This window comes from Tachypleus tridentatus, chromosome 13, assembly GCF_004210375.1.
Source record: "Tachypleus tridentatus isolate NWPU-2018 chromosome 13, ASM421037v1, whole genome shotgun sequence".
Classification (NCBI taxonomy): Eukaryota; Metazoa; Arthropoda; class Merostomata; order Xiphosura; family Limulidae; genus Tachypleus; species Tachypleus tridentatus.
This window is the reverse complement of record NC_134837.1, coordinates 195523593-195539246: the sequence shown is the minus strand read 5'-3', so window position 1 is coordinate 195539246 and position 15654 is coordinate 195523593. Positions and strand designations below refer to the sequence as shown.

Genomic DNA, 15654 nt, shown 5'->3' with positions numbered 1-15654 from the left:
TTCAGACCGAAAGTCCAGCGCCCTAATCACCTGATCATGCTAGTCCTGTTGCAATGTTGATGAACGTATCATGTCATAAACATGAGAGGATAACTGGTAATATTTTTCAAGGTATATACCAGTGGTGCACAACCTTTTTGAGTTAGGGGCCACAAACAGACTTCACGTAACCGTTGGGGGCCACAAAAAAGTGAAGATTAAAATCGTCCCACAGTTGTTTCACACAAAATGGACATCACATTTAAGAACACAAAAATAACGATTACATCAAAGAGTTTGCATATTATTCTAAGAAATGTTATGATACGACAACTGTCACAAAGTCAGTGCGATGGATGGTGCTGCATGTCATCAATGAGCTTAGAAATGTCCGGCTTGATGTTTGACGTTGAAAGATACAAAACTGCTTCCAGATGATCATCAGTCAGCTGATTGCGAGTGTTGTTTTTGTTCAGTTTCATATGCGGGAAAACCTGTTCGCAGCAGTACGTGCTGCCAAACATGCTGGTGTGGACAAGTGCATTCTCTTTCAGATTAGCAAATGTATCAGGCAACGTTTTGTAGAAGTCAACCAAACTGTTTTCTCGGTAAATATCATGCAGTCCATCAGATGCCTGGAGATCAGTAAGTTCGAGCTGATATTCTGCTGACAAGTCATCAACTGACACACTGAACGGATCAGCAAAACGTTTCATCAACAATCTGCATTGGTCAAAGTCATGAAACCGTGAGTTGAAGGATTGAATCAAGGTATCTAGCTTCCCGACATAAACTTGTGTGTCAATTTCCTGATTCTTCTGTAGCTGTGACTGAAAAGTGGGAAAGTGCACGAAGTTGCCTGATGCTGCTTGCTGCCGGAACAACTGCAACTTTGTCCTGATAGCTGAGACGTGATTTGCAAGCTGACAGACAAGCTGATTTTTGCCTTGGAACTTCAAATTCAGATCATTAAATTGTTGTGTCATTTCGACCAGAAAGGCCAAATCAGCTTGCCATGCTGGATCAGTCATGGAAATCATTTCTGTGTCTTTGTTCTTGCTTCTGAGGAATTCTATCACCTCATCAATCAACTCCCAGAATCTTCTGAGCATCTTCCCTCGACTCAGCCAGCGTACTTCACAGTGATACACAAGGTCACCATAGTCCGAATCAATTTTTTCAAGAAGACTTCGAAATTGACGGTGATTGAGCCTTCGTGATTTGATGAAATTAATGGTTTTCGCCACTAGTGCCATCAGTGCCTGAAAACCAAGTTACTTATTGCACAGGTTCTGTTGGTGAATAATACAATGCAACTTCACCAACATCTGTTCTGCTTTCCTCGATGCTTCATCAACAGTGCTACCAGCCCACTACTTTCTCCGGTCTTATGGCTGGTGCTCCATCAATTGTCACACATACCAGTTTCGTGAGATCCAATAAAACACTACTACACAGTGGTACTGCCTCCTCGAATAGAGCAGACCCAGTTGTCTGACCCTTCATGGCATCCATGCCGATTAGTTCCTCTGTGATATCAAACGATGACGACACACCACGAACAAAAACTAGTAGCTGTGCTGTTGAACTGATGTCAGTCGACTCGTCTGCTGCCAAAGAGAAGTAGACAAAGTTGGCTGCTTTATTTGTAAGCTGTCTTTTCACGTCTGCTGAGAGGTGTGAAATACTTCGTTGAACTGTCATGCGATTCAAAGCCACCGTCTGTAGCTTTCCCACTGCTTCCTGCTTCTGGACACAACTTTTCCGATGCAGTAATCATACATTGCTTGACAAAATCACCATCAGTGAACGGTTGGTTAGATTTCGCTGTCATCAACGAAATATCGTAACTGACCTCACATGCTGCACTTAAATCTGCTGACTGCTTTGAAGAAACGCTCTGCTGGTGATCCAGCGACCGCCGCAGAGATTCAATTCGAGCTGTTTGTTCATCACCGACAACGTTGTGGAAATCTTTATGTTTCGACTCATAATGACGCTTTATATTGGATACCTTCGCCACTGCTACTGTTGAATGACACAGCAGAGAAATCACGTTCTTTTGTTGTTGGACAAAACAGTATTGCGCAGTCTAATCATCATGAAACTGCCGGTTTTCTTCGTCAAGTTTTCTTTTACGATTAGCTACCATTTTTGTTACGAAATCATATCAAAATAGGGCTCATAAGTGACCCAATGAAGTAACCACTAAAAGATACATACAAAATAATTTATTCTCTCAAATAAAACTAATCGTAGTCTGGTTTTAAAACATGTAAATGTTTATTTTGCGAGACGGCCTTAAGTTTTATTTTTCGTAACGTGAACAACATGCATATATTCAATTATTTGTTTTGAATTTCGCGCAAAGCTACTCGAGGGCTATCTGCGCTAGCAGCCTCTAATGTAGTAGTGTAAGACTAGAGGAAAGGCAGCTAGTCATCACCACCCACCGCCAACTCTTGGGCTACTCTTTTACCAACGAATAGCGGGATTGACCTTCACAGCTGAAAGGGCGAGCATGTTTGGTGGGACGATGATTCTAATCCGTGACCCTCAGATTACGAGTCGAGTGCCTTAATCACCTGACTATACTGGGCCATATACATATATGATTTGAAGAAAGGTTGCTAACGGCATTTCTTTCAGTTCTTCATTAAATAATCCATGCTTCAGTCTAGTATATTACGTTACCTACAAAACAAGTGTTTAGCAGTGTTCACAATGCTGAATAGTATGCGTTTCATCTGATATAAAGACACTTTGGTGAGATTAAACGGCACACCATTACATAAAATTACCAGCTAAATAGTGGAAAAAAATTAAAAGAATTCGAAAGTCTCTTTTATATATAAATATATATTTATACAAAGATGAAGTTCGCCATTTTTAATACATTCCAAAAGTGATTAGCCTGACATTTTTTTCATTCGTTTCTTTTTAAAAGCGAACTTCAGAAAATAATTTCCAATCTTAAAAATCCAACTCAAAGCAACAACACTTCAATGCCCTTCAGCTGTTCACGAATTTTCACGCTAAGCACTTGTTTAAAAATTTGGAGAATAAAAAACGATAAAAGGAAAGATTTATTTAAAATGTACACAACAACAACAAACAAGACTTGATATATTATTGTTCGTATGCCAGCCAGTGTGGCGTGGCTTATCACGAGCCACGTAATTTGTCCACATTTAAAATATTTTTTCACGTCAGTTAGGGAAGTGTGAATGAGGAGGTGTTTTCTTAAAGAAAAATTAGGCTTAATAAAAAATTGTAGATAAATCTCGGAAGTTAGGAAGAGGCCTCAAGAGGCCTCAAGTGTGTTCTTTTATTATTTCACATTATACTTGGGGTATATGGTTTATTTCATTTCCAAATGGTTTATGACATCATTCCTTCCAGAACATTAATGGTGGTTATGGTAAACACTACAAAACAACTTGAATATTCACTGGCTGTTTCGAAAATTGGTAACTCTTGGAAAGTAATCAAACAACACCTTTTTAGTAGTTGATCCAAATGTCACTTGATAACCATTCCACTCTATAAAATATGAAGTAACATCGGTTAGCATTAGAACTGAATGCCTTAGTGTATACAGCTAATTACTTTTGATTTTCAAGTTCTACGTTACAGACCTATTTATCACCCGAACGTTTGATTTCTCAGATAAGAGGCGAGGTCGTTATGCGTAGCATTTCAAGCTACCTTTTGAATGTCTGATAAAATTCAGAGTGAGGGCTGTAACACGAAATAGAAATTCGGAAATACAAAATTCCCCACTTCTATACAAAAGTAAGATAAATTAGATGTTAAATTTGCATGAACACACACACAAAAGATTCATTAGGCAGGAACCTTGTTTGAAAGCTGCGTAGAAATAATAATACTTATCAGTGATTTATATGTGTTTCCCATTAACCAAATAAAATTAACATCTTAAGTTGTATACGTGGCTAAATTAACAAATACTAAGATGGAACATCAGATTAAGAAGTTTGACAATTATGAATGTAGGTTACGTATTAATACACAAATATTAACATATATAGACACACATTTCAAACATATATAAAGCTTCACGTATCCCCTATAGGAATCAATACTAAATAAACTAAAATTAATTACCGCAGACTCAAGGTTTTGCTTCCGTCGATGGAGTTCAAAGTTTCTGTTGATTAGCTTAAAGCTGAGTAAATACCTTGTTCTTCCTGTAACAAGGAAAGAAATTGGAGACTAAGAAAAGGCCTTATCTAACAACGATTGTTTTATTTTTAGTTACTCTTTATTAAATTAAAGTGAAGTGAAAATAATACTGAACCTAGAGTATAATAACATTCACGTAAATATTTCAACATTTCGAAGTTTCGCATTGGAACAGTTATCATTGTTAATCAGTGATGTCGAGTTATCATTGTTGTATCGATATTTTCAGTTAAGTTTCCAGAGAAACAGTTATACTGCGTACGTCTCGTTAATAAGTAACAAGTTTTCGGATATGAGCGCAAAGTTACTAGACTGTGTTGTGTGCGTCCCTCAGTGACGCAGTGTTAAGTTTGCGCCAAAACACACAGCCCAGTTCTCTTGGTGGACAGAACATCCTTAGTTTACTGTGTAGTTTGGCACTCTAGCGGTTAAATAAACAAACTATCTGCGCTAGTTGTACCTGACTGTAAACAGACAAGCTAAAGAAATGGGTGCTACCACCCACCGCCAATTATTAGATCACTCTTCTCTGAAAGTGAGATTTGATTGGAACCTTTACAACGCGCACACGAGATTTTATTTGATTTTTGGCGGTTACCACGCGAAAACTCTATGGATCCTCAGATGCATTCTAACATTTTGCTCTTATTAAAAAGAGAATTAGTACAAAAAACACAATGTGAAAATTTTCTAATATCATTCGATAACAGTTCTGTTTATATTTTAAAAGAATAAAAACATTAGTAATTTACAAAAATGAACCTACTTGTGGAAATATTTGTATTTGATGTCGTGGAATGCTGATAATTACTGTACGAGTATGTATTTTTTTTCTTATTCAATTATATTTATCACAACGTACCTGATTTCGCGCAAGTTTTTAAATCATTCCCGAGTTGGTACCCAGTGGGACAGGTGCAAATGTAACCAGCAAGCGACAACTTCTTACAGGTGTGTGAACACCCAAGTATCAAACAGTTCTTCGATTCTAAAACAAACGAGAAAATTCAACAGAAATTTATAACTGTTTCCACGCTCAAGGTTTATTTGTACCCATAATAATATATTTAAAAAAAATAATTTTACAATCTATCTCAATTTCATGAATTACAAAGAAATCTTTGTGTAGGACATCATCTGACGTGTATCTCATTATTACTGAACGTTGTGTTCAGTCTGGAACATAAATTACATTAATTTAGCTTTAGAAACAAAATAATATTAAAATAGGCCATTTTCACCAAATTAATTTACACAGTCATTTAGATTTGTTTACATTAAATGCATATAATTAATTAATAAAGGTAAAAAATCTCCAAGTGCTTCTGCTTGTTTACTCTTTTTTCGGTTCTGTAATCCGAGTAATCCCATGACTTGTCAATTGTATCAAACACACTTCATCCTTCCAACCAAAACAAATGAAGCTAATTTAGGGTTGGATAAGAATACTGTGTTTGTTTTACCGTTGGTTTGGTAAGCACAAAGTTACACACTGGGTTATCTGTGCTCTGCCCACCACAGGTATTAAAACCGGGGTTATAGTGGTGTGAGTCTGCAGACTTGCCGCTGTGCCACTGGGGTGCTTCTTTCACTGATTTATCAACAAGGTACACGAAAGTAACTTGTGATAGCCATCTCTATATTTTGAAATGAGGAAGGTAGTTAGTTAACAACACTCACAGCTAGCTCTTTGGCTACTCTTGTCTGATTGATGCTTTGGATTGAACTGTTACTTCTACAATGGCTCGATAGTGGAGCACAATTTTTTATTTTTTATGGCAGTGACAGAATGCGAATGTCGAGCCCGATGACCACTAAACAATGTCCGCCCCAATACTATTTAGGCCCGGCATGATCAGGTGGTTAAGACACTTGACTCGTAATCTGAGGGTCGTGGGTACGAATCCCCGTCACACTAAACATGCTCGCCCTTTCAGCCGTGGGGGTGTTATAATGTGAAAGCCGATCCCCTTATTCGTTGGTAAAAGAGTAGCCCAAGAGTTGGCGGTGGATGGTGCTGACTAGCTGCCTTCCCTCTAGTCTTACACTGCTAAATTAGGGACGGCTAGTGCAGATAGCCCTCAAGTAGCTTTGCGCAAAATTGAAACAAACAAACAAATAAACCCAGTACTGTTTAATTGTTTTTTTTTGTAATCGCTCTTCCAACAAATACCCCACTGATCCAGCAAATATTCCAGTAAATCTTCAATCATATAAACCACCGGATGTTATACTTTTTTATTGTTCCTCCCCAACATGGCTCAATGGTAATATGAGAGCTTTAACTATAATATTTAGGGTTTAATTTCTGCAATGGGTTCATCACAGATAACCTATTATGCAGCCTTCCATTTAACAAGATAATGTTTGTAAAGTGATACTCTTAATAAGCAATACATCTGATAATAAAAATATAAGTTTCCCATCAGAAATGCAAATAGTGTTATATTCTCAGGTAGAAATATGGTTTGATAGAGATTTTTTTCATTTCTTTTCGTCTCGTTTAACCGCTGTGTGCAAAACGTCTACCTCACTGTTTGTTATACCTTGTATTTTTTTGGAATTAAGCACAAAGCTACACAATGGGCTTTTATGACTCACTAGAATCATTTATCATTTTCGCAGGTGTTTTCAAAATCCAGCAGTTGTGTTTGCTGCGGTACGTATTGTTTTTGGAGTCACGATAAAATCGTTTCTGAGAAAAATATTTAGGATACCTAAAGCGCAAAATTATAAAGGTGCTCCTTATGCTGTGTTTGCTTTGACAAGTGGTGAGTGATACCAACACTTTATCAGAAGCTTCTTTACTCCTTTGACATGAGACAACTTTGGAGTACAGATACAATCTCGTTCATGAGAGTCCATTCTCAACTATTTTCTTTTAAATATGAATGTTTAATCTTATTCTCAGCAATAAAACAAGTGAATACCAGAGAAACCATTCCAATTTTTAGACTGATCTAAGATTTATAATTAAATCATTCTATGATTTTGATTTTCTGTAACAGAGCGTGGTGATCCTTTGTTGGGGTTTGCTATGTCACTGGTAATTCACGCTTACCTTAAAGTCTGTTATTATATTTCTAACACAATTTGGTGGCCTTTTGATGGGGTTAGTTGTATCAGTGGCAAGTCAGACTTACTGAACAATTTGATTTTATGTTTGTAATAGAACATGGTGGCCCTTTGATGGGGTTTGCTGTGTCACTGGTAAGTCACACTACCGAAACGTTTTTTTTTAATTGATTAAAATCATTTTTATATCAGATGCATCACGAACTTAACTAAAGTTTTCTTAATATACATACATGTTTTGTATACCTACTGTATTTATTGAATATCTTCCCATAAAAAAGTGGTTTTAGGGTTTTGAATGTAGTTTAGATAATTATAAATTGTTGAGATAGTTCTTAGAGACCAATTCATTGAAGTTGTCAGTAGTATAAGTAATTTTGTTTTATAGATGTTCTGCCATGAACTGCTATCACCTGATAACTGTTATTCTTTAGGGGCTCTATGTAACTTAATATATTTCTTTTTCCACCAAACAGAAGGACTCAACCTAATGATAAATACATCGTCCAAATAATTGTTTAAAACTCAGCCCAACGTTAGTGTAGTAAGATAATGGTGTGAAATCAGTTCACAAGACACAATGGGACCACATCAATAGCAGTAAACGTGAGGGCTTATAATGCTATAATTCGGGGTTCGATCTCGCCGGAAAGTAAAACTCAAACTTTGTACTTAAAAACAAACCAACAAAAAAAACGTGTACATAAATATAACACTATGTAACACAAATTTTGTTCCTGGGTAATGTGTTATTTCTTATATATGCAAAAACAGCTGGTTTGGGTTGAGAAAACTTTTATGTAGAGGAGCGAACAACGTTTCGACCTTCTTCTCAAAGAAAGAAAGAGGTAACTGATCGATAGCTCACCACATGTTTGAAGGGGGTTGTGTAACTGAGTGTAGGAATGTAGAAGGCGTGCTTAGATGTTTGAATATATTTATTAATATAGGTATAAAGGTGTTCCTTTGTATTGGTTTATTTTGGGCTTCAGTTGTTGTATAAGTATGTATAAGTCTATACTATGTAAAACCTACACTGACAAACACCACACTAACATTATTTATAAAATACAATGTGATAACTGCCACGACTTCTATATTGGAGAAACAAGCAGAAAAATGGAAACCAGATTCAAAGAACACAAAAAGTCACCTTCACACGTTTACGAACACTACAAATCAAACAAACACAACATAACCATAGAAAAACATTCAAATATTAAATAAAGAAACAAACATATACGCTCCCAGGTCACAAAAGCAAAGTTTGAAGAGAAGAAATATGTCTTTTCCATTTACTGTAGGCATAAGCAACTGGAAAATAACACATTTTACCCAGGAACAAGAAAAAGTAAAATTTTTGTTACATAGTATAATCAATAATGTGTATGGATGCTAAACGTATTATCTTTCTTCTAACATTAAAATGAATATTTATTAGGGACTTTTTACATTAAAATGAGATGCAGATTTGATACTACAATTAATTCTAGGTTGTATCTTTCTAACGTTTTAAATTATAAGACAGTGATTCATATGTGACACGTATAAGAGCTTCGTTTTAGCTGTTATGCGTTTCGTTATATCTTATTATAATGGAGGTTGAGATGTATACGTTGAAAATTCGAATCTCGGAAACTGTTACACCGATCACCACCAATCATAACTGGGTAATATCTTTATAACTGAGCACTATTTTTATAGCTTAGCAATAAATGAAACTGTTGAAATTTCCACCCAAATTGTGTTTCAGATTTAATCCTTAAAAATATAAAACATAAAAGAAGCAAGTTTGTTTGTTTTTGAATTTCGCACAAAGCTACTCGAGGGCTATCTCTGCTAGCCGTCCCTAATTTAGCAGTGTAAGACTAGAGAGAAGGCAACTAGTCATCACCACCCACCGCCAACTCTTGGGCTACTCTTTTACCAACAAATAGTGGAATTGACCACGACGGGGATGCGAACTCGTGACCCTCAGATTACGAGTCGCACGCCTTAACACGCTTGACCATGCCGGGCCTAAAAGAAGTAAGTTTCAAATATAAAATAATTAATAAACGAATTTAAAAAAATGTTTTTGCTTATCGAAAATCTCGTGTGTGTTGCAACAGAAAAGCAAGGCACCTTAATTGATAACAGTGTCTATATAGAAATACTGCAATGCAATCTACATAGTGATGTAATTCTATGATGACTGATCATCTTATATCCAAAAATTCAATAAAATCATTGTTCTCATAGATGGTGAACATTATGGAATGTCAAGTGTGAGTACATTATTGTAGAACTGTCAAACAATTCCAGAAAAGGATGCAGAATTGAGGGCAGATATTACTGCTGGTTCTAATCATTTAACACTATTTATTCGATGAAAATGGATACCATATTTCATAAATCAATTTTAAACGATATTTATAAGGCCATCTAATACTATTGGATAGCTTTAGAAGAGATATGGAGACACAAAAATTAAAATCTACCACATGAACATCTTGACATGGATCGAAATGATGAATCATTCCAGAAATGTTTTTTTTTTATCAGACAAAAAGACGACGTTCGCAAATATTTTCGAGATTTAGGTCTCTGGACCAGACCCATAATCTGACCCAAGACCATGATAACCAACATGGAGAAGTTTACTTGTAAAGCAAAACGATTTAGCAATAAACATGCTTGAGACGTTGTGGATGTGCTTGTAAATGTGATGGTTTAAGTGTAATGATTCATGGTTTAAGTGTAATGATTATGTTAAACTGTGAATCCAGATTTGATTAGGGAAGAAATTATTTGAAAACATTCCAAATGATTTGACAAATCAACTGAATCGGAGATTCGTCAGTTGATTATCACGTTGACAGCGAATAAAAAAAACTAACGAAAAAAATCACAACAGTATTTTTGACAATCCTTAGCTCAATACTAAAAGATACTGTGCTGACTCATGTGATCTGTACAAACTATTATTTGTTTGTTTTGTGAATTTCGCGCCAAACTACACGAGGGCTATCAGCGTTACAAGTGCCTAATTTAGCAGTGTAAGACTAGAGGAAAAGGAACTAGTCATTACCTCCCACCACTAACTCTTGGGCTGCTATTTTACCAACTAATAGTGGGATTGATCGCACATATAACGCCCGCATGGCAGACAGAGCGGGCATATTTGGTGTAATGGAGATTCAAACCCGCGACCCTCAGGTTACGAGTTGAGCGCCCTAATCACCTGGTCTTGCCAGACCGGGTGTTTCGAAGCACAGTAAATTACATAACATAATCAAACAACGAAAAGAAACCTCTAACAATTAGATGTACTGTTCTGTAACGTATTAGGCGTATTGTCCATTAATGATTATTCGGTTACTAATAACCAAAAATTAAAAAGTTTTGAATCAACCAAGGAACATATTAAAAGCTTTTTTAGTAGAAAGTCGAAAACTTCGTTTGTTTTAACTCTAACATTTAGTGGACTTAATGCGATTACTGGTGTTTTATACGATTAAAAAATCAACAGTGCTCACTGTTGTTAAAAGAACTTTGAGAAGGCATACTGATTTGTTTCTACATCGTTATATCTATTCAATTTTTGTTTTAGAAATGTTTGATTTGATTTGAATTTTGCGCAAAACAACAAGAGGACTATTTGCGCTAGCCGTCTCTAGTTTAGCAGTGAAAGACTAGAGGAAACACTGCTAGTTATTATCACCCAACGCCAACTGGTGGGTTATTCTTTTACCAAAGAATGGTGGAATTGACCATCATAACGACCCCCACAACTTAAATGTCAAGTATGTTTGGTTGGAGGGGTATTCGAGTCCGCATATTGTGAGAGGAGCACCCTAGACACCAGGCCATCACAGGCCCGTTTCGAAATATTAATCATGATTGAATAACGCCATCTTTCCTACATTATTTTCTTTTTAGAAATCATATCATGTTTGTATTATATATTTGGAATGGTTTAGTTCGAGTTCGTGTTTTGAATTTTGCGCAAAGCTACACGAGAGCTATCTGCGGTAGTCTTCCCTAAGTGGGATTGACCGTCACATTATAACGCCCGCATGGCTGAAATGGGCGAGCATATTTGGTGCAACCGGGATTCAAACCCGCGACCCTCGGATTACGAGTCGAACGCCTTAACACACTTGGCCATGCCGGGCCAGGACTCGTGAATTGTTTAAAAAGCAGTTAGCTTTCATTAACAAAACACCTGTGAATTCAGTTAAGTTAGTTGGAAAATAAAGGCTTAAGAAATACTACTGGTACTGAAAAAAACCCAACAGGAACAGACATTTGTACAAATGTATTTTCAAAGCTCTTCATAAAGCTATATCAACATTAATATTACGTTGCTGAATATATTTTGGCACTCTTGTAGCGTGTTAAAACTAACACCTTAATATTTATTTTAGAGTAATAGAAAAAACTGTTCTTTCTTTTATTTGTCCCTTATCTCATTTTGGAGCAAAATATGATATATGCAAAATGGCGATCTCACAAAAAAGAGGGAATCCTCTTTAGCCGTGGCACTTGAAAATGTTTTAAACGGGATTAGATAATCTGTGAGGCCTATGCTTTCCTTTTTATTAGCTACATTTTTGTACGCCAAGAATATTAAGCGTGGGGCGCACGTATATTCGATTTTATTTTATTACTCATCAGAAGCTCTACCAGTCTACTCTCAACTTGAAATTATCTTAGTTAGGATTAGAATAAATTAATCTATGAGACCTAAGGCGTGATCAAACGTATCAATCGGAAGGAGTTATCCTCCCAAGTCCAAAACTGTAATTAGATCTCAAAATCGGTCAAAAGATGTCGGAGCTTTGAGGTAAAAAAATTATATTGAAGAAACAAACAAACTCGGAGACATACTATGAACCGCTATGCAGTGACTAAGAATATCACACAGGTGATATATTGATTCAGACTAGAGTAAGCAGCTAATTTAACATTTGTGGCACGTTAATAAAAAATGTATTTCTTTAACGGTTGACGTATTTTTCTGTCACAAGTGATATATATGATATCTGAACGAAAAAAAAACAGAAAATGAAAATAAATTTTGTGATTGGATAAAAAAAACTTGAAATAATACGGTTCTGGAGAGAAAAGATTAGAAGTATCCATGTTAAAGCGTTACCGACAGGGGGAGTTAAACTCATTCTATAGTTTGGTTTTTTTTTTCAGACATGCTAAGATTATGTAACAAGAAAACATTTATATAGATACGTGACTGTAAAAATAATAATATTTTTCCACTAAATTCAAGATTTTCATTACTGAAAATCATAATAAAAACAAAAATGGTGCAATGTTTCAAGAATATTTACGTTTGTTTGTTTCTGAATTTCGCTCAAAGCTACACGAGGGCTATCTGCGCTGGCCGCCCCTAATTTAACAGTGTAAGATTAGAGAGAAGGCAGCTAGTCATCACCACCCACCGCCAATTCTTGGGGCACTCTTTTACTAACGTCACATTATTGCGCCCCCACGGCATGAAAGGGCGAGCGTGATTGGTGTGACGAGGAATCGAACCCGCGACTCTCGGATTACAAGTCAAGTGTTTTAACCGCAGGGCATTAGGGACAGTGTTTTGGCTTTTATAATAAGGCTAAAGAATAGTAGCCCAAATGTCATATATCTTTAGAATCAAGGAGGAATAGTCCATTAAAGCTAAAACAAAATGAAAGTAAGGGATTACAACATTTTACATGTAACGCAAAGAGTTAAATTAGGATAAAAGGTTCAAGATTTGAACCAAGTTATATAACAAGACAAACCTTATAAGGATGCGATGTAAAAGTGGGTTATTTATACATAAAAAAATGTGTGTGTCCATGTTTTTTTTTATGGAACTCAATTGCATAAACAACACGAGACGGTTTAGTTGTAACTCATAAAACGACAAAATTTGAGAGTACATGACGCCATTTCAGTGATCGTTCACTCAAAGCTTATTATAATTATTTGTAAGCGCGAGATAAATTACTCATGTTACTGTTACACCTTTTCTTCTTGTTTTAATGAACAAGTTTCAAATTTAATATTCGTGACTCCCTAAACGGCAGTTAAAATATACATTGTATGCTATTGCAATTTATCAAACGTATCCAAAGATATTTACGTTTAACTGTATTGGAGAAAAATCTTCTCCAAATAAAACAACAACAACAATAAGCACATGAACACGGAAAGTTCTGATACTGATATGCCACTTAAACCCCAATATATTTTTCTTACACCGGCTGATGTCAACCAACACATCCCATTTTCTTTCTGCGTTACAATAATACAACCACAAATGAGTAAATCATACGCTCTCTGACGTCGTAACCCACGTGGCAGTCTATTGGTTTATATCTTGACGTCTTTCCACTTTATATTATCACCCTTATAAAGTCTATCCGCTAGACACACTTATCGTTTTATATGTTTACTTGTAGTTGTGTTGAGGTCCGTTAGTGTTGTTTATATTTATCTGACTAGTATTTTCTAAGATATTTTGTAAATTGTAACAACAGAAAGTAGGTGGTTTTAAATTATCGAGAAAAATTAACACCCACACCATCACGAGAGAATTATCCAAAAGGATCTTTATTTTACAGGAAGTTCCATTCGCTACAACTGTTAATGCTGCCAACTAAATAGAAAGCATTTCATGGTCTAAATATACATTTATAGATCACATTCAGTCGAACGTTGTACGCGTGCCGTTGGGCCTTCCATTCTTAAAAAGGGAACCTTTGATAGATTTAGGCTTACAGCGCTAAGAAATAATGTCATTTCCCGACTGGCCATTAGAATCAAAATGCGATAGCACAACCGTGAATAAATTATTGTGGACAGCTTCACAAGAACCATATTATTAGGTGGGGAGTCATGATAAAGTACTGTAATCTAGTGAACAAGTAACTTATTGAAAACATCACAAACCACCAATTTACAGAAGATGGTGAAATATATTTTCTTTTGTAGCTTTTCTACAGACTATTGAAGTTTACAAGATCTGAAAACGTAAGTACAAAAAACGACGATGCAACAGAAATATAACCTGGAAATGTTGCACACAAACCCAAAACTTCGAGATATTAATAAGGAGTAAACTAACAAGTAATTTGCCGACAAATATTTCGGTAATAATATATATATAAATGGCACAATAACTAGGAAATGCTGCTGCAAAAATAATATAAATAACTTTAAGAAAAAACTGTTTAAAACAGATAAAAAACAACGGAATAGTTTCGAACAATGAGGAACAGTGACAACCAGTTAATATTTTGTTTGTTTAGAATTAAGCACAAAGTTACCCAAAGGGCTATCTGTGCTCTGTCCACCACGGGTATCGAAACCCGGTTTCTAGCTGTGTGAGTTCGAGGATATACCGCTGTGCCAATTGTTAAAATTTCGGTCTCATTAACAAATCAGTAATATTTAAGTTATTGGTAAATTATAGAATAACTTTGAAAAACAATAACAGGATAAATAGCTTAACAACAAACAATATTTGTTTAACATAAATAAAAACAGAGTAAGTGAAGAACAATGAGGATTAGTTCAAGTATTAACCAAGAAGAATATATGGTAGAAAAGTTAGTATATGAAAACCCCAGAATGATACAATAATTATAATAGGAAATATAAATGAAGAAACGAGCTGTACCATGCATTTCTGTTATGCTGTTCACTTCTTTACTTAACCACAGCATCTCCTCTGTGCTGTCATATAATTTAGCAGTGTTCGATTGTGTAAAATTATGACTTATTTCCTGTATTACTCAGCACAATTCAACCAGTTTGTTTGGTCATCCTTTAACGTTGCAAGATTCTATGTTAACCCATACAACTTCATGAATGTGTATGTTTGGACTTCATGCAAAAATAAAAAAATAACAATAGTAAAAAAACCCAAAAAAAACCTTGATTGTAAGTGTTCCGGATGTCTCTGTAACGTCAAGATATAGTTTCAGCTAATCTGGGATTACCACTTTTAAAGAAGATGAATCCCGGCCCAATGAGTCAATGTTCATCGATGGATACGAAATTTAGTGAATCTTTGATGCAACTGGTTGAGGCAATGCCTCTAACCTATACTCAACCCACATGTATAAAGTCATTCCTCCCTCTCATTAAAACAAACTGTTGTAGAACGATCAGAAGTGAATTTCACAGGTAAATACACTCACAACCACTGTTTGTATAACTGAATGTTGCCTATCTCTCTAAAATCCTACACTGAGAATGTCCCACCTCGACCACTTGTTTTAATAACAGTACCCTCTTCACGTACACTCTTCTACGTATTGCGTACAGCTGCTACTGAAACATAGAATCGTGCCAGATCTTTATCTTTTAACACGAAATATCCACAAATAGAAAAAAAAGTTTGATTAT

General features: G+C 35.7%; 1 protein-coding gene across 5 annotated transcripts in view; it reads right to left on the bottom strand.

Moving 5' to 3' along the window:
* LOC143237832 (uncharacterized) overlaps window positions 1–15654 on the bottom strand; it is a 247443-nt gene that overhangs the window by 103895 nt on the left and 127894 nt on the right. For all 5 annotated transcript variants that reach the window (XM_076477475.1, XM_076477476.1, XM_076477473.1 and 2 more), the window contains 2 exons: window positions 5048–5173; window positions 4108–4190 (listed from right to left, as the gene is read on the bottom strand). In XM_076477475.1, the coding sequence (XP_076333590.1) occupies window positions 4108–4190; window positions 5048–5173 (209 nt within the window). The remainder of the gene's footprint in view (window positions 1–4107; window positions 4191–5047; window positions 5174–15654) is intronic.